General features: G+C 51.8%; 1 protein-coding gene across 1 annotated transcript; it reads right to left on the reverse strand.

The window, feature by feature from the left end:
* Positions 1-1230: 1230 nt before the first annotated feature.
* Positions 1231-17679, reverse strand: ELP6 (elongator acetyltransferase complex subunit 6). Its single transcript, XM_031608273.2, has 7 exons — positions 17311-17679; positions 13882-13960; positions 12416-12486; positions 6624-6751; positions 4706-4898; positions 2567-2713; positions 1231-1981 (listed from the first exon to the last, which is right to left on the reverse strand). Exons 1-7 carry the CDS (start codon positions 17362-17364, stop codon positions 1856-1858), a joined length of 798 nt encoding a protein of 265 aa, XP_031464133.2. The 5' UTR covers positions 17365-17679; the 3' UTR covers positions 1231-1855.
* Positions 17680-24015: the final 6336 nt, after the last annotated feature.

The raw sequence follows: 24015 nt of genomic DNA on the forward strand, positions 1-24015 counted from the left end.
CACGGGTAGGGCAGCAGGATGATATTTGGGCTTGGCTGTGCTGCTGCCCAAGCATCCCGGGTCCCGCTGGAACCGCCGCTGCCCGGCCAAGGCCAGAGGGAGCTCAGCCGAACCCCGCCTGGTTCATCAACCGCGCTGCTTAAACACGGCCCTGGCTGACAAACAAAGAGCCACTAGCAGCAGTGACCCTGAGCACGCAGATGTTGGCTGTCCCTGCACAAGGCCGCGGTGTTCTGCCCTCGGTTGCATCCCTACTCTTGGCTTTCCCACAGCGTCAGCTCTGCAGCAAGGTCTCGCTTCTGCCATGGATGTGCCAAGTTTTGTGGCTCAGCAGAACTGCGAGATCGGCCTCCAGCTTCCACGTGCCAAGGGCAGATGTGGGGATATGGGAAGCGCTGGGTTCAGTCCTTGCTGCAAACCAGGAGCCACCATGGCTATCAGCAATCACTGCAGTCGCTTTTGCTGCGTGGCAGAACTGAGGTTTGCTGAAATAGCAGGCTGCAGCTGCTGCTAGGAAACAGCTCTCAGAGCGAAGCTGGTTCAGAAAGGCTTTGCTCCTTTGGGCACAGCACTGCTGTGACAACGGCCCAGAGCCTGGGGACACATGGCACGGCTCTGCAACACTCACAGGGCGCCTGTCCCAGGGCTGTGCTGCTCTGAGCCAGCTCCTTGCAGCCTCCAGCAGCTCCTTGCTTTGCTGCACACCTCAGTGGCACACAGGCAAAAGCCAATAGCATTTGGCTTTTCAGAAGAAAGAAAGGAGGGAAACAGAACCCTAGAGCAGGGATGCTTTGGTTTCTGTCTGAGGGGAAGCTCATCACACGGGTGCTGCTTCAATCAGACATCACTGCAGGCCATTCCAGGGGAATTTAGGCCGTGCCTGTGGTTGGTGCTGCAGCAGATAATCATACAGACCAAGCCTGAGGAGCCCTGCTGCCAAAAGAGCCTTCAGAACAGAGCCCAGGGTTCATCCCACAGCCCAACACATCTATTTCCCCACCATCATCATCATCACTGGGATGTTCCTAACAACCTGCTGCAGAAGAGTAATGGCTACATACTGCCTATATCCCTTATCTAATCAAAATGAGGGACCACGAGCCCCTAATAACACTTCTTGACAGGAACTGGTAGGTCATAAAGCATCAGTGGTTGTGCTCTGGACACACTGATAGCAATGTTGCCTGCACAAGGACAAGCTGGAGAAGTCACACACCAAAGAGACACACATGGGCACAGGGGTTTTATATTAAAGAGGGAAAGTAACAAAAAGCAAGGAACCCAAACGAGGTGGCCTCCAAGTCTTACATCAGCAAGGAGTGCAGCTATATACAGAGCTACGTATTGTTTAATTCTGTGTCAACTGGGAGTTGAGCAAATCTCTCCCATGCCAGAGCTGGAAGAAAGGTAAGAATTGCAACATGTTCCCAAGCCATCCCTGCCTCCGCCCTCTCTGTGTCATCTCTTTAAATGCCAGGGTGGAGCAGCCAAACACAACCGGAAAAGGTGAGGCATGCCCAGCCCTCAGGGCATGCCCCCTGCCTGCATGGACCTGCTCCAAGGCACATCCACGTCAGTTGGTGCTGTTCTTTGTGGCCTTGTGTGTTGGGAACAGGCTGGGATGACAAAGAGATGCAACAAGCTGTCGGCAAGCTGATGCCCTTGTCTACATGCAGTTCGAGATGCTTTTAAGCTTCCCTCTTAGGCCAGGTTGCTGCACAGCTCCTGGAAGGCACTGAGGAAACAAGCAGACTGGTTTTGCAGCATGTCTGATCTTTAGGTACCGATCTATAGGTTCCAGTACCAGTTCTCCTTGTGCTGCAGTGCTCTCACAGCTCTGTGTGGTATCACTGCATCACAGGACAGCAGCTGACAGCCCTCTAGCAAAAAAGGTGACATTCTTGTCCTGGATCTTGTATTGATAGATCTGGATGACGTCCTGCTCTGTTGACTCCAAGGACAATCTCTTAATTATTTTAATCTGCAAAAGAAAAGGAAGAGGAATGTCATCCCTTGGGATGCCACAGTCACAGCATCCTCACCCCCTGTCCCTCCATGCTGCCATTACAAAACCACTGTTACAAAGACATCACGCAGTGCCTGCAGGCAGTCTCACCCTCCTGAGCCCTCAGTGAGAGGCCAGCAGCAGCCAGCCCCCAGCAGCACAGCTGCAACCCCAGCCCAGGAGAAATGACCACAGCACAGCCAGGATCCATACACATGGTGGTTTGGGGAAGCTTCCCAAGAACCAGATATTATTCCTTTGCCACAACCTCGGTGGAGGACACAGCCTGCACTGTGGTGCTGCATAAACCTCACCCATCCTCCAGCAATGGGAAGTTTGCAGGATGTCACTGAAACATCCCCAGATAAATCCTGCAGGAGCCTGGGTGTCCTAGCAGGTCCCAGTGACTGCAGCAAAGCTGTGTTAGTCCTTAGCCATGCTGCAGATCAAGCTAATCCTGGGCTGTAGGAGTGACAGAGCATCCTGCAGGGCAGACAGAGCACGTCTCCACACAGTGTGACACTGCCACGTGCCACCTCCCAGAACTCCACCGTGCCTTACCTCCCCATGAACGTCCTTGCAGAAGCCAGTTGCCAGCCCTTCCACCCACAGAATCAGGTTGCTGTGATGACACAGGGAGGTCACCACCAGCTTGTTCTCCTCATCTTCTGAATCCTCGCTGCCATGAACCAGCACCACAATGTTCCCCTGCAACGACAACAGCTGACAGTGCTGAGCCTCTCGTTGGTTCCAACTCACTTCAGGTAAGGACAGGCAGGGAGCAACAGGAACTTGCCTAGGTGCCCTGCTAGTAAAGCCACTTAGACATCTGCCAGCATGCCAGCTGGTGCTTAACTGAAACCCACTGGGAAAATAAACATGAGGCATATATCATAGAATCACAGAACAACTTTGGTTAGAAGGGACCTTAAAGCCCATCTTTTTCCAACCCCTGCAGTGGGCTGCCCCTCCCATCTCAGGCTGCTCAAGGCCCAGCCAAGGCCTCAGGCACCTCCAGGGATGGGACACCCACACTTCTCTGGGCAGCAGTGCTATGGCCTCACTGCCCCCTGAGTAGTTTACCCCTAATATCTAATTAAATCTCGTTCTTTTAGTTTAAAGCTATTTCCCCTTTCTTATCCCTATCTGCCCATGTAAAAAGTCTCTCTCCCTTCTGTTCATAAGCTCCCTTTAAGCACTGGAAGGCCACAGTGAAGTCCCCCCTTAAGCCTTCTCTTTCCCAGGCTGAACACCCCCAGCTCCCTCAGCCTGTCTTTATAGGGGAGATGCTTCATTCCCTGGGCATCTTCGTGGCCTCCTTTGCACCCTCTCCAACAGCTCTGCATCTTTCTGGGTTGGGGTCCCTGCTCTGCACACAGATTGGGTCCCATGAGGGCAGAGCAGAGGGGGACAATCCCCTCCCTGCCCACTGCCACCCCTCTGTTGATGCAGCCCAGGACACTGTTGCCATTCTGGGCTGTGAGTGCACACTGCTGCCTTGTGTCCAGCTTTGTACCACCAGAACCCCCAAGTCCTTCTCTACAGGGCTGCTCTCTATGAGTTCTTCTCCCATCCATACTTATATTTGGGACTGCCCTGACCCAAAGATAGCACCTTGCACACACACACACACACACACACACCTGTAGTATATGCATATGTATCTAGCCTAAAAATACATGGAGCCTTTGTTACAAGACAGCTATCTAGTTAAACCTGTCTGTCAGGCCATGCAAACAGCAGCTCTCTGGATGAATTCAGAACAGCTAAATAAAGACACAGCTGAGCGGCTGCAGCCAGAGCTGTGCTTCCAAACCTTCCCAGCTCCTGAAGAGCTCCCCAGTGCAACACCACCACCATTAACCATATCCCAGGAGCCTCTGCTTCAGCACAGGCAGCTCACTATGGACTTAAAATAACATCCAATTTTCAAACAAGTAAAATGTACTTTAAAGCTTCAGAACATCTTAGACAGAAATAGAAACATGTTAGCAAAATTTACCTTTTTTTTTTTTTTTTTTTTTCCCCAGCTGCTTTGGTGTAAGTAGTCCCAGCAAGCAGAACATCCCTTGTCAGCATTTACAGCTCAAACACCCCAGCAACATGTGAAGTGCAGGATAACAAAACTTGACACCATCTACTTTATTTCTCACTCAAGCAAAGAGAGAAGTGGCTAAGGTGGTGGATGCTGCAGTGTAAACAGCAAAGGATGGATGTGATTAATGATTTTTGGCTGTGATGCTTCCAGTAGCGAGCACATCGCCAGGGAGATTGTTGTAGAATTGCCACATTGTCACACGCCCTGAGAAGGCAGCTGGTGCAAAACTGCTGGAAGCAGAAAGCCACGTTCCCTCCATCCCACGAGCTGAGCAGACCTTCAGCTACGTCCCCAGCTCATCAGCCCCTTGTCACCTTAGAAATGTTTCCTCCTACATGCACACAAACACGGCTGTGAGCAGACATCTCTCAAGTGTCACAGCTTGAAAAAAGCAGTGTGTTCCACCCCAAAGCCCTGCTCTGCACAGCACCTCCTGGAAACCAGTTGCAAAGGGTACCCTGGGGACTAATGCAACTCCCCAGGAACGGCCCTGGAGTGAAGATTTGAACTTCCTGCAGAGACAAAGCCTTCTGCAATTCTATTGTGCACAGGGGAACAAAGAGAAAGCCAGGCTTTGCTTCTGTGTGCAGAGGGAGCGGTACCTTGAGCTGAGAGCACACCACCATTCTGCAGTAGTGGATGAAGTCCAGCACGTCCACTGGCGCAGCACCCAGGCTGAGCAGCACGCTGAGATCATCCACCAGCAGCACCCGGCCCTTCCAGCAGTCGCTGTCAGTGGGCGTCAGGGACGTCCGGACAAAGTCAAACAGGTCTTTGAGGTTGGAAACGCTCCCACTGGAAGGGAAAGAGGAGATCTCGAGGGCTGTGATCACCCAGATGTCCCACTGAGCATCACTGACCCAACAAAGGCAATGCCAGCCTGCAGCACCCCTACTGGCATGGCATCCCTGGTGAAGAAACTGCAAGGTTTACACTGAGTTTGCAACAGAAGCTGCTCATTTACCCCTGTATAGCCCTGTCCATGACCATGGTAGGGTCACTACATTAACTAATCAACAAATAAATCAAGATCTTAGAATTGTCAGGGTAAGAATAGATGAGAAATGAGTGTTGAAATGCTTGAGTAGAGATTTTTGCTATTAGATAAGAGTAGGTGCACGTGTCTTTTCAGAGAATTAAGGTAAAGAATTAAGATTACCTGAGGCATGACGAACGAGGACAATATGTTATGGAAGGAACCGAAAGAGACGATGAGCACATTGTTATCCCCCCCTTTTTTGTTATGTAGTCACCCCTGAAAAAGTGTATAAATACCCTGTGTGTATGTTGGGTCTGTGAACACTTACGAGAAGTGACCCGACCCTGCTGTTGTAGCAGAGTCTGATCTAATAAAGCTCCATGATGAACAACTGAGTTCGAGTCTCACTACAATCCTGTCTCTGAGTTCGAGTCTCACTACAAGACTGTCTCTAACAATCCCTCACGTCACAAAATCACAGAATGGTTGGGCTGGAAGGGACCTGAAAGACCATCTGTTTTCAAACCCTGCTTATAGACTGCTTGCCCCCAGCCAGGCCGCCCAGGGTCCCATCCAGCCTTGCCTTGAGTGCTGCCAGGAATGGGGGCACCCACTCTGTGCCAGGGCCTCACTGCCCTCTGGTTAAAGAACCTCTCCTAATACCTAACCTAGATCTCCCAGATCCAGAGGTTACCTGCAGTCAATGCTCCTCGCTTGCATGTGCATAGGGAAATCCTCAGACCTTGCTCAAGGGATATGCCATGCAGCAGCAACACCCACAAACCACATCCCACAAGTTATGGGATCCCACAGCACAGGGCCTTACAAGGTTTCACTGCCTGCCCTGAGCCTGTCCTCTAGCATGCTCCCCCTGAGGTGGTTACCTTTCAGGTGCATTTTGCTGCCCCACACGCTGACCCCACAGCACTTTCCACATGCCCACCATCCCACAGCAGGGAGTCCCTCTGCCTGACAGGGCACCAAGTTCGTTGCTCTTGCTTTGTGTGTGTGCTGCTGTTCCTTCATGACAGGAGGGAGTGACTTCTCTCCTCCATGCAAGGTTTGATACACTTTTATCAAGTTGTCAGGAACATGGAAAAGTGAAGTGGGCACAAAAATGAAACCAACATGGCTAGATCAGCACTGTGCTCTAACAGCTTGGATGGAGTTTTATTTGAGACAAGCCTGTTGAGAGCTGGAATAAATTTTCTGTAGCTTTGTAACACACTAAGCAATGAGGATGGGGCTAGAAATTGCTCCAAAATGCTGAAGAGGACAGAACCCCTCCCTGAGCAGCAGAGAGGGGCAGGGAAGGACAAGCACAGCAACATGCATGGTTTTGGTATTTCCCTTATCAAGTGCAGTGCACACCTGCTGAGCCCTTGGGCCCTGCAGGGAAGCTGAAAAGGGGCCTGACCTCAGTTCATGCTATTCTCTGTGTTGGGTGTAGAGGCAGGAGACGTGAGAACCCAGAGGTGAAATGCTCAGCATGCTCAGCCAAAGCAGAACAACCTCTGCCACCTCCAGCTGGATGGGTTTACCTTATAAACTGAAGAGGATTGGGCTGTCCTGACCACTCCTCCTCCCCAAACACAAGGTCAAGGCAGGACTTGAGGCCTTCCAAAAAGACAAGCTGTCCCTGTTCCTTGGCAGCTGTTAGACTGACCCCCTAGAGAGAGGAAAACATCATGTTGCAGAGCAAACTGCTTTGGAGGAAGGGTGCAAACAGAACCAAGCGGATCAACAGACTATTTTTATATCAAGTCCCATCAAAATGTGCTAATAAAGTCACTGCCTGAATGACTCCTGCACAGTGGCTGTAAAAGGAGGAGAAAAAACTGAGACAGGGGAGGTTTAGGTTGAATATTAGGAGGAAGTTTTTCAGCCAGAGGGTGGTGAGGCACTGGAACAGGTTGCCCAAGGAGGCTGTGGATGCCCCATCCCTGCAGGCATCCAAGGCCAGGCTGGATGTGGCTCTGGGCAGCCTGGGCTGCTGGTTGGCGACCTGCACACAGCAGGGGGTTGGAACTGGATGAGCACTGTGGGCCTTTGCAACCCAGGCCATTCTATGATTCTATGAAAAACAAGCACTGGGGTTTGGGCTGCTCAAATGAACTGGAATCACTCCTGGGAAGACAGCAGCATCACTGCTGCCCAGCATGAGAGAATAATTCTTACTCAGAGTCAGGGAGAATATAGGCATGGGGTATTAGCAGGGAGCAATTTCTTCATCTTCCTTTCTTGGCAGGTGAAAGCTAATGGTTTTTATTATCTTCACACCACTGATGTGGCAATACTGACAGCCTGGCACTGGCAGCTCCTCAGCACAGCCCACGCACATGAGCAAGGTGCGGTCTGGAAGAGGCCAAGGCCAGGCACTGACACCCACACAGCACAGCTCCCAGGGAAAGCAGCCTCAGCCCTTCGGAGAAGGAAGAGAGACCATCAGCATCCACCTGGGGCCAAGAACTCACACAATCAGACAATCGTTCAGGTTGGAAAATCTTGGAGATTGGATTGGAGATCACAGAGTTCAACCCCAGCCCATCCCCACCGTGCCCACTGACCCTGTCACCACATGCCACATCTCCATGGTTCTTGAACACTCCAGAGAAAGCAACTCCACCACCTCCCTGGCAGCCTGTGCCAAACTCCTGCTCTAGCTTGAGAGCCAAGCACTGGGCACATCCAGCTCCAGCACCTCCAGGGCCAATGAAGAAAGCCCTGGCAGAGCTGCAGCAGATTCATACAGAAGATCCCAAATGGAGATCCCAGCTGGAGACACAGTTCACAACAGCTCCTCGTCCTTTCTCCTTTTTTTTAAATCATCACGGGCAACTTTTGGCTATTCTGTTGTTCCTTAGCTTACTGGTAACCTCACCAGGTCGGTTTTGGGGAGAAAATTTAGTACTTTGTGTAATCATAAAGATAAGTCACACAGCTCACCATGGTCAAACCGCCAGCTTCCCTGTGGGAAGAAGCATGAGTTTGCTTGGCTGTGCAGTGCGGGCTGCTTCCCACATTTCACAACAGGACTGTAATCTCTTCAAATGGAGCTGGGGAGCGTTAGCACAAAGCCTCTGGAAATGGGGCTGTTGTGCAAGGCAGCAGGTAGTTGGCCAAAATGGCAAGTTCAGGAAGCTTTAGCTCAATGCAGGATTGCTCAAGAGACAAAACCAGAGAGACAGAGGCTGGGAAGCAGGCTGTGAGCACCTGATGGAGCTGTGCACATCCCTGTTCACTGCAGGGGAGAGGGACCAGGTGGCCTCTCCAACTTAAATGACTCCATGACTCTAACCAGAAACAAGGATCCCGAGAGAGCAGGTCACACATCCACTGGGACAAGGATCCCTGCAGGTGGGCAGAGCATGGCTGGGCAGAGTTGGTACCAGCCCAACTCCCTCCTCTGTAAAGGCTCCAGAGGTTTTCCAAGTGTTTCCCAGCCCCACAACACCCATGAGCTCTTTGCTCACACACAAAGGACATGCAGCAAAGCCACAAGTCCACTTCTGCCTTCCGATTCCCACCACCACATCCTACCTGCCAGACCCTCCTGTTACTCTGACATCAACCCATAAGAGTCAGCATTTCACGTCCTCCTTCTCCTTTTTTTTTTTTTCTTCCTAATAAATTGGAAAGCTACAGCCCAGACATCTAATCAATGCCATATACCTACACGAGGCTGCTTTGGGAGTGTGACATTTCCACATAAGCACCCCAAGAGAGAGACGGTCTGAGTAGATAAGGAAGAGGTCCCTTTCAGGAGATTAACCCCCAGCTCCTGCACGGCTTATCAGTGGCCACATGTTTGTTGCTGATGATAGGAATGACACCAGATTTACACCACATTTCTTCTTTTCACTGAAACTCTCAGGGGAGCATCCGTCAGGGCATGTGGGCTTCAGGCACAGGAATTCAGCTTCTGCAGGTGATAATTACCCACTAAAACCCTGATGGGAAGCAGTGCAGGAGTGCAGAGCTAGGGCTAGCCTCTTAGGTAATAATAAGCCCACACCACGGAAAAATTCCTCACCAAGAACAGAAGAGCTTTATGCAGCAGGAATGTGGATCAGCTGGCAAATACCTGACATGCCACAAAGCAGGGCTGTGCTGCAGGGCAGTTGCAGGAGCAGGCTGCACTGATCCCCTGGTGAACATCTGGAGATCATGGGACTCAGGCTCATGGCTAAGTGCTTTGCCAAAGCAGCACCTGAAGTCACTCTTCATGTTGGTCACTCAGAAATGAAGTTTTGCTTTGCTCTGTGCACATGCAAACTGTGTACTTCAGACAGAATGGCTCAGGTCAGAAGGGACTTCAAAAGAGCATTTAGTTCCAGTCTCCCAGTTCAGCTGTTTCCCTAGCAGAGCAGCAAGGAACCATCATCTCCTCCTTGAAACACTTGGCAGCTCAGCGCTAGGACAGCAGGGCCTGTCTGGACAACAGAGGAAAGCCCCAGGACAGCTCAAAGGTGATGGAAAAAGTACCCAAAATAGCCAATGGCATCTGCTTGAGTGCCAGCAGGATTAGAGACACTAAAACGTCCTTGCTGCAGGGCCACAGCGCCAAGCAGCGTGCATTACCAACCCTGAAAGCCCTCATTATCTCACAGCACCGCGCTCCATCACTACACACAGACATTATCTCTGGCAATCTGTCACTCATCGATCCAGCCCAGAAATGCCTCCGAGATTGCACTCTGGGGAGATTGGAACCAAGAGCTTCCCAACAAGGCACAGCTGCAGAGCCTGCAATGCTACTGGGCAGGCAGCACCGGCTCCCACCAGCCTGCAGCTGCAACATTCCTTAAAACCAAACCTGCTGCTCGCTGTCGGCCAGTTCATAATGGAAAGCAAAATATCTGCAGGAGAGAAGGAATAATGGAGCATGTGAGGCAGCTCCATTAGCTCCAACAGTGAATGGCACCGCGGTACAAAGTGCAACAGTCTGTGATCAGGCATTCATCCAAGGTCTCCTCTCCAGCACGTGTACCTTTATGGGACATCAGGGGTGAGCAGGCAACGTCCTCGGGTCTGCAACCTCAGCACTGGGAATGGGGGAGCAGGCAAAAGGGAGGCCACATGGAAATAAATATGTTTTTCCTTTAAAACAAATCAAACCTTGTACAAGTGAGAGTGGCAACACCAACCTGGTAGGCTGCCCTCGTGTCATTAGCCCTGCTGCAGTTCTCTAGAAGGTCACGACAAACAACGTTAATGTTAACTGTCCCTTCAAATTAAGTGTGGATCCTCACGAAGTGTGGAATTTGACAAAAAAGAAAGTGTGAAGACAGTACTCTGAGGCAGCACAGGCACAAAATTCCAGGGAAATTGCATTTAGCTAAGCTGTAAGGGACTGGTGAGACCTGGCAGCACTGCTGAGAAGCAGCAACACCAGCAGGTGCTACAAGGACTGCCAGGTAGCACTGTAAAGCCTGCATCATACTTCAGCAGCACACTCTCTGGGGAGGTCACAGAACACTTTCCAGCCTGGCAACGACAGCCAGGTTCAGCTTGCACTGAAATCTGTGGGCGCTGCGGTAGAAAAGAGTCAATCTTAGAACCACAGACTGGTTTGGGTTAGAAAGCACCTTAAAGCCCACTGGGCCCCAATCCTTGCCAGGGACAGAGACATCTCCCACAGCCCAGGTGCTCAATGCTCACATCTTGGGCATTGCCAGCTCGTTTGACTGCAGTCCTTCATTAGCACATAACCTTCTGCTAGAAAGGAACGTTATGGGAGATTGCATCTGTGAAGTCAATACTGTAGCTCAGTGGCCTTTTCCAACAGATCTGTCCCCCTACAGCTCATCTGGCCAACAGAGTGAGCAGCTCATCTGGCCAACCAGGTCCACAGCTTTCCAGTGAGGAAGAGGAGCTGGGCAGGGACCAGCTGGGTGTTTGCAGCATGCAGCACACCTAACAGCAGCAAATTTAGCTCACAGCAGTGCCTGAGACCAGGGCTTGCTGCAACAGTGACATCTCAGCTGTCTCCAGCAGGCATCTACAGCAGCACAGCCACGCTGTAAAGAGAGACAACTCCCATCATCAAGTCTCCAATCATGAACAGGCCTGAGTGAAACTACTCTGCTAAAAAACACCTTAACTGAGCCTGACACGTTCATTTGGGAAAAGGGTTAAAGTAAAGGCCAGTTCTTACAGAAATGCAGGTATAAATAAGTGACGGTACAAACACTGACTGCTCAGGAAGAATTCACATGTATCACACACAGACCTGCAAAGTTATAACGTGAGAGTGATTCAGAGACCCGAAACCAACAGGACAGGGTCAGCTCACTGCAAATGTAATCTCTTCCCTCAACTCCCCCGAGCAAACTGCATTGTTCTTCTTATCACTCCTTCACAGGAGTAATCTTCGTGTTGGAAGCATCAGACAGCAAAGCACTTTGATTTGCATTGCACATGTGCTCCAGCTAATCCTTCTGTTCTCTCACTTCTCAGACTCTCCCCCGAGAGAGATGACACCACCACCTATTAAAAGCACACACTGGAGCTGTGTAATGGGAAATTTCACCATCTTAAGGAACACACCAACAAATAAGATTCTGCTTTTAGCGCAGCCAAGGTTCCCATACTGAACAGCTGAATCTCCAACCTACATTTCCTCCTCTGGGAAATGCTCTGCAGGGGAAATGCATGCTCAATACCTGACCAAGAGTTAAAGCTTCACATCAAAATGCTGTTTGCTCAGTCCATTTTAGTTAACTTAAGTCTGAGCCCTCAGGCCATTTATCTCCTCCTAAAAGAAGGTGAAAACTGAGTATTAAAAATAAAACCAGCTGTCTAGCAAGTACCAAAACCCATCCCACATTTAGAGTGCACCATCACTGCACCTGGTTCCTCAGTATCTTCTCTGCAAGCTGAAGCACTGCTGAGACTCCCAGCAGAACAGAGCAGGGAGGGTCAATGCAATCCTTCAGCTCTGGGAGGTCACCTGGATTCCACACCCAGAGCATTCCATAGCTGTAAGAGAGCACTCCACAAAAGCTGAGAGATGCATTTCAATCCACAGGTGAGAGGGGTGTTCTGGCACTGGGAATGGCCTTGCCTCTTTGGTTCTTAGTGTCCTCATTTTATGCTACATGTAATCCTTCCCTGACTTGCCACAGGAAGGAAATTGGTGCTTGTGGCTTCTCAGATGGCTCAAACCCTTGTCTTTGCCCAGAGGCCAAAAACAGCACACAGGCATCCTTCTGAATGTACCTGGACACAGATACCAGAGGACTTTCCTCCCCAGAGCACTACTGAAACTGCATCCACCGGTCTGGGCTTGTCTACCCGGCCTGCAGTTACCAACCTGTGCAGGGAGACTTACCAGCTTCTGTGCTACAATGTTATAGTGACTGAAGGACTGGACCAGGGCCAGGAAGCAAACCTTACAGCCAGCTGGGGAAGAAGACAAAAGACACATTGTTATTATTTCACTTGTAAACTGCCATTATTGTGGCACATAAATCACAGCAGCCAGGCTATAAATCTGCCAGCAAAGGCCTTCAAGGGAGGAAAGTCTAGGCAGCCTCTCACTTGCTCATAGCTTGGAATGGAATAGAATGGCTTTCCATTCTTACCTTTCTATGGGTTTTCCATTCCTGCCTTTCTTTGAGCTTTCCAATTTAGTGAAAGTTGTAGCCAGGTTAAAAATAAACAGAAGGAACAAGAAAGAGATGACAAACAAAAATTAGAAAGCCTCTTTTCTGTCCCATGCCATTCTGCCCAGGGATCTCCCTGCACTGTTTGTTGGTACAACTGCAAGGAGGCCAACGGCCGACCAGACATGAATTACTGAAATCACAGGCATGCCAAGAGTCCCTGTTTTGGCTCTCACAGGGCAAGTGACCTTATTTGCAAACACACACAGAACCAGCAATTTTCACAAAGATATCTCAATAGAACATGATTTTGGAAAACCCAGCGCATGACAACCTGGCCTTGTGGTTTGGTTCAGACCCAAAGCAGTGCGGCTGCTTCTGCCAGCCAGAGTGCAGGACACAGATTACAAGTGGCAAGGTCTGTGGCCCCAGATTACAAGCAGCAAGGTCTGCGGTGCCAGCTGGGCCTTCCCAAATGTTTTGAGCACCAGCTGAGCACTGGGTCAGGGGCAGAATGGGGCTGAAGGTCAGCATGGCAGGCTGTAAAGGAGCACTGCCCCCTGATCGGCCCACGCTGCTCACTCCCTGCTCAGCGCGTGCCTTCCTGCAGTGTCTCTCTGTTCAGTACACTAAACCAAATCTTAAAAATGAATGAAGCTGCAGCTGAGGAGGTGGCAGTTATGGGGGGGGGGCACACACAACACTCCAAGCTAAATTTCAGTCTGAACAGGTTTAGCAGCAGAGAACTGGAGGAGTCCATGAGTGGCCGCTCTACAGAGGCTGACAGGCTATTCAGGGCTGGAAGGTTAGCAGCAAAGCAATTAGGCAGTTTGCCAGCAAATCTATTTGTTTGTTTGTTTACTCACTGCTATCTTATCTATCTGCCAGTTGTTCCTGATAGTTACAAAATGTTGTGAAATGTTCAGTAACAAAGGACCTGCACATGCCCAGGTGATTTATGGTCTTCACTGCACTAATGACATCACTGCACAGAGATGAAAGGCTAGAGAGCAAGGCCTAGGAACAAGTCAGGACTGGGACCCAGAAACCCTGACACCAGTTCCCTGCACTGATGGGAGGATGCCCTGCTCTCCGCAGAATCAGCTCTAGCAGAAACACTTCGTGGAGAAGGAGCTTCCAAGGAGCAGGTGAAGACAAACCCCTGCCTTGCAGAGTCCTGCTGCTCACCCACCTCTGAGGTAGAAGGAGAGGAAGTGGTGCACCAAGAAGCTGCCATCCGTTCTGCTGTCTCGCAGCAGTGTGAATTTACCCTGGAAAAGAAGCAGCAAAGAAACTTGAAAGTGAGTGAAGATGAGGGTATGAACAGCTCCTGGCTCTGTGCCTTGGGAGACGATGCCTGCAGTCAGGGGAGGCTCTGCAGGTACAGAAGTTCGACTCAATGATATTTATGGGTCTCTTCCAAATCTGGATATTCCATAATTCTATGACACCAGAGGAGGAAGGGCACAAGCAGCTCCCCAGCCACCATCCAGGCTCACTGAGACATGCCATGTTCAGAGCAGAAAGCCTCAGCACCTCAATGTCTTTACAGGAGCAGAACACTGCACAGAGTACACTACCTTGTTTTGATCAGGCAGGAAATGAATTCAGTTCATCAGTGCACACTTGTTATCAGTACTAGACTCATCAAGGCATTTGTTTCCATTAAAATTTTAGTTGAGATTTTCCTCTAATCAGTACAAAACATAAATGGGTTGCTTTTAATCACTAAACTTATTGCATTTTTTTTTTTTCAATTTATTACAAGAGAAAAAAAGCTCTTTGCAGCAACAAGCAATCTGTCCATAGGTGATTTGTAAGGCATCTATCTGTTAACACCCCGATGCATAACGTGTTGTAAAGCGGTGCTAACAGAATGGCAATTATTCAGTATGTCTGCAGGGAATGCAAAATGAAGTTTAAGGTACAGAAATGCTGCTTTGCCCCAGCCAGAGAGAGCACTTTTCCACCCAAAGCAGAGTGGAGGCCCCACACAGTGAGAGGCTCACAGGGATGTCAGTATTGTAAGCCTAGAGTGGTCCCTGGGTTGGAACAGCACAAGATCCTCACTTCTGTGTTCAGTCCTCCATGAGTTCCTCTCATCCCCTCGGACCCTCCTCCTGCACGCTGTGAGTCTGAATGCAGCCCCACATCCCCTCCTCACGCACAGCAAAGTGAAGCCTGCCTGCTTGGAAGGCTCTGCACTTTGCCACCACATGCTGCGCAGGACTCAGTGGGATGCTGTCATGGAGTGCACATGTAATTTACCTCCTTCAGAACTTCCAGTTATTGACCTTCAGTCTTGATGATTCTCACTTTGCTGTCGCACTGCAGCTGCTCAGTACTCAAAACTCTCCATTTCTGACGTTTCCATGCCCAGCTAGCGAGTGATAGAAATGTCTGAACCGTGCACCTCCTGCACTGCTGGCTCTGCACCCGGAACTCCTGGAAATATTGGAGTCCTGCCTGCCTTCCACCCAGTCTGCACACCCTTCCCAAGCCCAGGAAGACTCTGCTCAGCATGTATGTAGCACTTCAAGGGAAAGACTCCTGCAGCGCCTTCTCCTTCTGTCTGCCCAGCCTGTTCCCTCCGCACTCCGCTTTCACACTCTGTCCACCTGCAGGTTACAGAGCAGAAGCTGCAGCTACGTGTTAGAAACTGCCAACATCGACTGGCAGGGCAGTGCAGGAGTGACAGCATTTGGTGGTGACATGACAGTACACCCACACAGGCAGCAGCTTCTTCCACCTACCAGCCCTGCAGTCAGCTCTTTGAAAAATCACAGAACTGTAGAATCATCACATTTGGAAAAGGCCTTTAAGGCCACTGAGTCCAACTGTCAGCTCATCCCCACCATGCCCACTGTCCATGCCCCCAGATGCCACACTTCTATGGTCCCTGACCACCTCCAGGGATGGTGATTCCACCACCTCGCTAGGCACTGTGCCAGTGCCTGAGCATTCTTTTGGAGGAGAAATTTTTCTTAACATCCAACGTAAAATGGCACAGGCTTAACCACAGACATGCAGAAATGATATGGCAGAGATGGGAAAAGGAGACCTGCAAAGGGCTGATGCTTTTTCAGAATAATTTCTGGCATGCATTGATAGCCCAGGAGTGGCAGGATGCCCAAGTGGGTGGATGGAATTCCATGTCCTCAGTTGATGGAAGGAGGAAAGAGCCAACACAAATCTGAGTCTTCGGTTCAGCACTGCTTCCAGATTCTACCCACGCTGCCACATCAAAACTCAGGATTTTGAGGCATAACCTCCTTCTGCTCTGCTGAATTCCCATCCTGCACCTGCGTTCATTGAGCCCATCTGCTGGCGTCACACAGCATTATCTAACAATTAAACCCTATATCTGAGAGCGGTGTCCCAACATTCCATGAGCTCCAGCAGCTCAGGGCTGTGCCTGCTGCCCTGAGGAGCTGCTCCATGTCCACTATCCTGTGGGGCACAGCCTTTCCCTCACCCCCCTCTCCCAACCCTCCCCTGACAGCTCCATGCTGTTTCCTTGGGCCCTCTTGCTGTCACAAAGAGCAGAGCTGCCCTTCTGCTCCCTGTGAGGATCTGTAGAGCCAAGAGGGGCTGTAGAGCACCATGAGGCCTCACCTCAGCCTCATCTACTCTGAGCTGAACAAGCAGCTCAATGGCCTCAAGCTGTGCCAGGGAATGATCAGGTTGGATACAGGGAGAATTTTTTTCTCCAAAGAGCAGTTGGGTGCTGGCACAGCTGCCCAGGGGTGGGGGATCACCATCCCCAAAGGTGTTCAAGAACTGTGGGGATGCGGCGCTGGGGGACGTGGGCTGTGGGCACGGTGGGGGTGAGCTGACAGCTGGACATGATGATTTTAGAGGTTTTTTCCAAACTTAACGATTGTGTGATTCTAAACCCAGGGACCTCACATGTTCTCAACCAAAACCCTCACTCTGTCAGGGTGTGGGGGCTGTGGGGTGACAGACCCCAAACACCCCATCGGAGCTGTGGGGAACTCTGTTTTACGGCTGTACAAAACAAATGGCCACTCCAGATATATGCTTTTATTGCCTAACATAGCATGTATCAGGAAATACATCCCGTTCTCTGTAACACGTGGAGGCGTCTTCTTAACGTTTGACCCAAACGTTTCACAGCTCCACACGGAGCTCAGCCACCACAGCATTCCCTCAGCACCAAAACTGCAGGGACAAAACACTTCCATACAGCCTCCTAAAGGCACAGAGATATTTTCTGCCGGAGATGCTGTGGATGCTCCATCCCTGCAGACTTCAAGGCTGGATCAGGCCCTGGGCAACCTGATGGAGCTGTGCTGTCCCTGTGCATGGCAGGGGAGCTGGACTAAATGGCCTTCACAGGTCCCATTCAGCTCGAAGGGTTCTCCTCGGAGGGACAATGCTTTCACACCCCCTCCTTTAGCTCTGTCCGCCGCACAGATCCCAGCGAGCTCTGTGAAGGGACGTTCCCTCCTCATGGCGCCATGGTCGCCTCCCGCCCGTACTACAACTCCCGGCGTGCCCCGCGCCGCCGCCTTCCCGCCTTCCCACCCTACAGCCCACCGCCTACCGCCCCCTTTCCGCCTTCCCGCGCCGCCGCCGCTTTCCCGCCTCCTGCCCTCACCGTGTCCGGGCGCTGCGGGGCGGCGTCCAGCAGCTCGTTCAGCTCCTGCAGCATGGCGGCTGTGTGTGCGCGTGGGGGGGGAGGGGGGGGTAAGACCAGAGTCGCGCATGCGACGGGCGGGGCCGCCTTCTCGCTTCCAGCCCCCCCACCCCCGCCATGTTGTCCTGGTGGGCGCAGTGAGGGGACGCAGTGAGGGGCACGCTGAGGACAGAGGGACAAACTGAAGGCATACACTGAGGGGACACGCTGAGGGACTGAGAGAATGCCTGAGGGACGCTGTGAGGGATGCCCTCAGGGACAGAGGGACGCGCTGAGGGGACGCACTGGAAGGCTGAGAGGACGCGCTGAGGGACAGGGACACGAGCACGGCCCTGCTGTAGGAAGGGCCTTTCGCTCTGCTCCAACCCAAGCATTCGGTTGTTCTGCGATCCCCACCACCCTCTGCTGGCAGCGCTGCCTCCCCGCCGCAGCTCGGACGCCGGTGCAGGACAAGGGGAAATGGTTTGAATTGAGGGAGGGCAGATTTCAGTTGGATGTCAGGGGGAAGTTGTTTGCTGTGAGAGTGGTGAGGTGCTGGAACAGCTGCCCAGAGAGGCTGTGGATGCCCCGTCCATCCCTGAGGTGTTCAAGGCCAGGTTGGATGGGGCCCTGGGCAGCCTGGGCTGCTGTGAAATGTAGAGGTTGGTGGCCCTGCATTGGTGGGGGGTTGGAGCTTCGTGATCCTTGAGGTCCCTTCCAACCCAAGCCATTCTATGACTCTGATTCTGTGGCTGCTCAGAGCTGAGCTGTGCCCAGGTTTGGGGCTGGTAGCCTTGTTGCAGCAGGGATTGGAACCAGGTGGTCTTGGAGGTGCTTTTTGTCCAACCATTCTGTGATCTTGTGACTCAGCACCACCCCAGGGGCTCAGCACTGGAGCCTCCAACTGGGCTCTGCACCATGGAGCATCACCCCGTGTCATGGAGCAGTGCCTCACACCATGGGGCAGCACCCTGTGCCGTAGAGCAGCACCCTGTGCCGTAGAGCAGCACCCTGTGCCGTAGAGCAGCACCCTGTGCCATGGAGCAGCACCCTATCCCATGAAGCAGCACCCCGTATTGTAGAGCAACACCCCACACCGTGGAGCAGCACTCTGCTGTAGAGCAGCACGCCATGCTGCTGCCATGGACCAACACGCTACACCATGGAGCATCTCCCTGTGCCATGGACCAACATACCATGTTATGGACCAGCACCCTGTGCTGTAGAGCAGCACCCCACACCATGGAGCAGCACCCCATGCCATGGACTAGCACCCTGTGTCATGGAACAGCACCCTTGTGGTCACCACCCAAGGCGTTCTGTGGCATGCTGCCTTTCTGGGGAAGGCTCTCTGATTTGCTTAATGTTTCTGACCAGGTTACCATCACATCCAGTTGCTGCTGAGCTGTCATTTGGCTCTCAAAGACAGAGCAGTGGCAGCTCCCTGCTTTGTTGAGTGGTAACAGCTAATTTGCAGCCAGTAACCATGAACATCTGAACTGCATGGAGCTATTTTTTGCTTGAATTTGCATTTTTTTCGGCACTTTTCCATGTTATTGCCTTGCCTTTGCTTTTGTAACTTTTCTTTATTGTGCTGTAAGTGAGGATTGCAGGCTGAGGGTGGTGTGCAGGCCCAGCATGTGCCCCGTGCTGCCTCATCTGCTGTGAGCATTAGGGGGCATCCAACGATGCTGATAAATGGGCAATGCTGCACGGCAGTGAGGGAACACACGGCACAGCAGTGCTCCAAAAAAACACAAATTGTCCCCATTTAAAAGTTATGTGGGGCTCAGAGGAATAACTGATGGGAGAAGGAAACAGATCCATTTGAAAGAGGTGTTCTGAGGGCTGTCACCAGCTCAGGAGGTGCCTGAGATGCATGTTTTCGGGGCGTAGGAAAGGAGATTTGGGACCACGAGCAGCCTTAGCTCCAGGCTTCTCCCATCTTCTGATCTGGTTATTTGCTGCAGTGAGAGGGTGGGCTGACAGAGGTCTGACTGAATCACTGCAGCTGTTCTCCATTCTTTATTTCCAGTGTTCAAACATGTAGTGTCTGTAAAATGTTGGCATGCACAGGGTGAGCACAGAGCCCCAGATATCCGCCTGCAATCCCTCCCTGCTGTATCAGCCCCGGCCTCCTGCCTCCCACCCAGTGACCGAGCTGGGAAAGTCTTTTATCCCACCCTTCCAATGGCTCTGCTTCAGGAAAAGCTTGAGCTGAAATCTTCCATCGCTTTGCTTTCATTTTCCAACCCTTTCACAGAGCTGCGAACCTGGTCTGGTCTCAGTTTCTCTCCCGACAGCACTTCCCTTCAGGAGCTGCAGAACCCTCAGTGCCGTGTAAATGAAATGTAAAATCTCGTCTTTTTCTCTTTGCAGAGGGAAGAGGACCGGAGACGCATGCAAAGTGCAGCTGTGTCTCTCAAAACACCTCTTGTCCTTCTTAATGTATTCCTTTGCACATTCCATGACTTGTTACCGCGCGAAGGCAGCGAGGATTTTGCCGTTGGAACTGTTGCCCCTTCCCTCCCATCTGCTCCGCACTTATCTGCAGCACTTACAATGCAGCAGACCTTGTGAGTGGAGCGCAGAGGAGCCATATGGCATCCATAGGTAACAATACTGCTGACAATTGAGCTATGTGCTATGTGAGACCACCAGCAAAAAAGCAATTTGTGACCAACAGCAGAAAAAAAAAAACCAAACCCACAACTAAATAAATCAAAACAATCGATCTTGCAGTGTTTGAGGTGATTCCCAAGAGTGTGGCTAGGAAGGATAACTAAAAGCAATGAGCTTGGTGTGAGTGGAAAACCGTCTTTGGGGAGAGGCACTTTGATTTACCTCTCTCGATTGTGGCTGCTGCAGCAAACTGCCCACATTGCCATCACCGCCCTTCCCAGGATGTCCCCCACAAATCACACTGCACCGAACCGGGGTGGGAGGGTTCCCATGTCTGCAGATAACTCCGTGGCCACCGATCGGATGCTAAATGCTTTAGTAATGCTTTGAGTCACAAAAGATCATTAGTGCTGCGAGGCCAGAAGAGGTTAATGAGAGAGCAGCTGTTGGGCTGGCTCAATGGTGGGGCGACAAAAGGAAAGGCAAAGTGTCCCCTGAGCTGGGGGGGTCAGCCTTCCCGACACAGCCAAAAGCAGCTGGAGGAATAATGGATGATCTGAGCCAGGTGCTGGGTTGCTCCGAAGCAATGCAGTGGGGATGCTCCGCTGCTGCATAAATGCTGCCCCACGTGCCCATCCTCACCCCTCTGCTGCCTTCTCTGTAGGAAAAAAATGGGGAAAACTGCTGGAAAACTGGCTGCTTCTTGTCACATCAGCACGGCACGAATACTCGATGTGAGTGTTCCAGCTTGCAAATGAGCAGGAATCACAGAGCCGGCTGCAGCCAGCTCCCAATGCAATGCATCACTGCTGGGCTCGCCTCTCCGCAGCGCCAGCTGGAAATGGGGCACAGGACCTCACTGTCTGCGTCAGGGCTGGTTCCGAAATGCAGAGACAGACGTGGAGAAGCAGCAGCACACCTGCACCTCCCCATCGCCTTCAGCTCAGCAGCGAGTGGGAAAAGCACTGTGGGTGAAGCCGAGTCCTGCAGGGATTTGCACAGCCACTCCCTGGGGCGGTCGTGGTAAACACAGACAGTTAATAAGAAAGGCAAAGATTGTTGTTCTTTCCTTTACAGAAATCTTCCTGTTTGCCTGTTCATCTACACATTTACACATCTCTCCCTCTGTGCACACAGCAGATGTAGGAGGAAATGCCACAGAACTGCATTGTGCCCCCAGCCAAGAGCAGGAGAGCTCATGAGGACAGAGGGGAAGGGCTGACATTTCTGATCAGACAGCCGAGCACCAGGCTGGAGGGACACTGCGAGGTCGTGCAGCACCTGCTGCCAGGAGCGATCAGCTCACCCAAACCTCTGCTGGCAGACGTTGGCCCGCCCTGCTCCCAGGATGCTGCTGCACCACTCGCCCTGCTGGGCATCCCTCCCCGCCCCTCAGCCCCCTCTGCTCATGTCAGAGCCAAGCATCCCTTGCTACTTTTAACCGTGACTTGTTTGTGATCGCCCATGGCCATGAGGAAGAATATACTGCATTCATAAAGCAAGCAAAAAAATATATTGTTTTGATTCAATTTTCAGGTCACCTTTACAATTCACGTTGCTGTTTGGAAGCAAGCTGCCTGCTGGCTCTCCAGGAGGCCCTTTTCCAGCAGAGACTGAAGATCCCCAGGAAACATGCCGAAAGCAGCAGGGATGTAGCAGCAAAACCACCTCAGCAGGGAGCTGCCACGATGTGAGCACTGCTGTGAGCAAAGGGAGAGCAGCAGCTCCCAGCACTGAGCATCACAGGCAGGGAAAAGCCACCCAGTCCCATCCCCTGAGGCTCTCTGAGCACACTGCTCCTGCTGGGCTCACTGCCCTTCGCATCCACCTTCATCCTTCTCCTTCACACCTCTCCTTAGCCTCGCCCAGCTCCTTTCCTCACTTTGCTCCATGCTGCCTTCCTCCCTGCAGCTCCTCCTTCTTGTCCTCCCTTCGTGTCATAGAATCATAGAAACAGAACCATTCATGTTAGAGAAGTTCTCTGAGACCCCACACACATCCCCACACCAGGACGGTGACCCCCATCCCTGGGCAGCTGTGCCAGTAACTGGTTCTTCCTTTTCCTCCCTTCTTGCCTTTCACGTTCCCCCATTGCTGATGGAGCTCTCCCATGTCTCCATTTCTCTGTCCTCTCCTATTTATAGAATCACAGAATCATTAAGGTCAGAAGAGACCTCTGAGATCACCAGGTCCAACCCCAACCCACCCCCACCATGCCCGCCCACCACGTCCCTCAGTGCCACATCTACCCTTAAGAATTCCATCACTCTCACACTGAATCTCCAGTCCTGCTTCACCCCTCAGAAGCAGCAGCAGAATTTCCTCCTCTTCTCCTCAGTCCTCCCCAAAGTCCCCAGTTTCCCCCTCTGAGCACCCAGCACTATTGGTGCGCTGAGCCGCTGCCCGCCGCGCCAGCCGGGATTCTCTCTGCCTCTTTGTGCTGCTCTCCCCAACAGATTGTCTCCATCTGCCGTCTCTTGCCTTGCAGTTAAATCACGAGCTCTCTGAAGCAAGAGCCGTGTTGCCGTGCTGCATTTTTGTAGCACCTACAGAAAGGAGATCTTCCTTCAAAGGTGCTTCTGCAAAATGGCTTCTAATTAATGCAGTAACGGAGAATAGGAGGCAGCAGTCTGAGCAACGTTCAGAGAACATCGTATCAAGAATTGAGAGCGTGAATCAAGAAACGAGGGGGAGCAAAAGAAGCACAAAGCCAGGTGCAAAGTGCAAAGCAGACATTTTCAAAAGACTTATTTTTTTTTAATACACTGAAAACCTGAAATGCTGGGGCCCTTTTGTGGGCAGCCGTCCTTCCCCACCACACCAACACGCCGTCCCCTGTTCCTTCCCCTCAATGCTGCTCACTATTTCCATCTCAGTTTTGCCTACCCTTCTGATCCCCCCGCATGCCTGTGCTCTCCCATATCTGTCCCTGGTAATCTGACCCAGTTCCCACTTTCTCTAAACCTTTATTTCAAGCTCCAGCTCAGCACAGAGCTTGTGGTGTAGCCAAGCTGCTTCCCACCACGCTTCCTTTTGGGATCTCTTGTGGTGGTGCCATTCACATCGTTTCTTTGAAGAGCTGCCAGTTTCCTTCTTCCCTTCACCTTTAGCCGTGCCTCCATCAGCTTTCACAGCATTCCTCTGCGTTTCTCAGCCCGCCTTCCTAGGGTCCTTGTCCTCCATTACCTCTCCATGTTGGCCATGGTCTCGGTGCTCCCACCTCCCACCTTCAGCCCCCTCCACCTTCTGACTTTGTCCCCGTTCTGCCCTTGTCCCAGCAGAACCAGGACCAGCCCCAGTAACACCAGCACCAGTCCCAGTAAGACTAGGACCAACAGCAGCCCCGGCAGCATGGAACGCACCAAGAACTGTGCCGCTATGGTGGGAGCCATCACGAGAGCACAGCCAGCATCCAAACACACGCACAGCTGTTCTTCCCATGCTGAGCGTTTTACAGTTCACCCAGCTAAGAGGATTTTGCTTTTCTCCTCTCTCTAAACCCAATGCAGGTTCAGTGTAATACCGGGCCTGCTCCTGCTGCAGTGAGTCTGAGAGCAGTGGGGTAAGTGGTGCTTTTTCCCCCAGTGCTGACATCCCCACACTCTGCAGCACCACATGGGGCTCCCACTGCACCCAGATCTGGCCCAACCTTGGTAGGAGGCAGGAGGACTATATGGGACACATGTCCTCCCCAGTGTGTCTTAGTGTCACTGAGAGCTGCATGGAGGTGGATGAGGTCCCACAGATCCCAGGGACAGAATCACAGAATCACAATTCCCAAGTTGGAAGGGATCCATGGGGATCATCGAGTCCAACTCCTGACTCCAAAAGGAACCACCCAAAAATCAGACCATAAATGAGTCTGATGAGAGGAGTTGGCTTTGGGATCGGTTCCACATGCCCGACCTCCTTATCCTGGGCATCATTGGGACTGCTTTGTTTCAGGCAGCCCAAGAGAAGAAAGGATCCTTGTCCTGGGGACACAACTCCCATCCCAGTACGTGTCCACAGGAGAAAATGGGACAGCAGAGGGAGGACAATCACGGTGCTCATGCCAATCCCTCT

Source organism: Phasianus colchicus, chromosome 6 (genome assembly GCF_987193195.1).
Source record: "Phasianus colchicus chromosome 6, bPhaCol1.hap1.1, whole genome shotgun sequence".
Lineage (NCBI taxonomy): Eukaryota > Metazoa > Chordata > Aves > Galliformes > Phasianidae > Phasianus > Phasianus colchicus.

Excerpts from the sequence above, each read along its gene's own strand:
- ELP6 (XM_031608273.2), bottom strand. The coding sequence starts at position 17,364 with ATGCTGCAGGAGCTGAACGAGCTGCTGGACGCCGCCCCGCAGCGCCCG. Across the intron at positions 6,752-12,415 it reads ACATTGTAGCACAGAAGCTG|GGGGTCAGTCTAACAGCTGC; the intron begins GTAAGTCTCCCT and ends TCCTCTCTCTAG. Across the intron at positions 2,714-4,705 it reads TGGTGTGCTCTCAGCTCAAG|GGGAACATTGTGGTGCTGGT; the intron begins GTACCGCTCCCT and ends TTGTCGTTGCAG.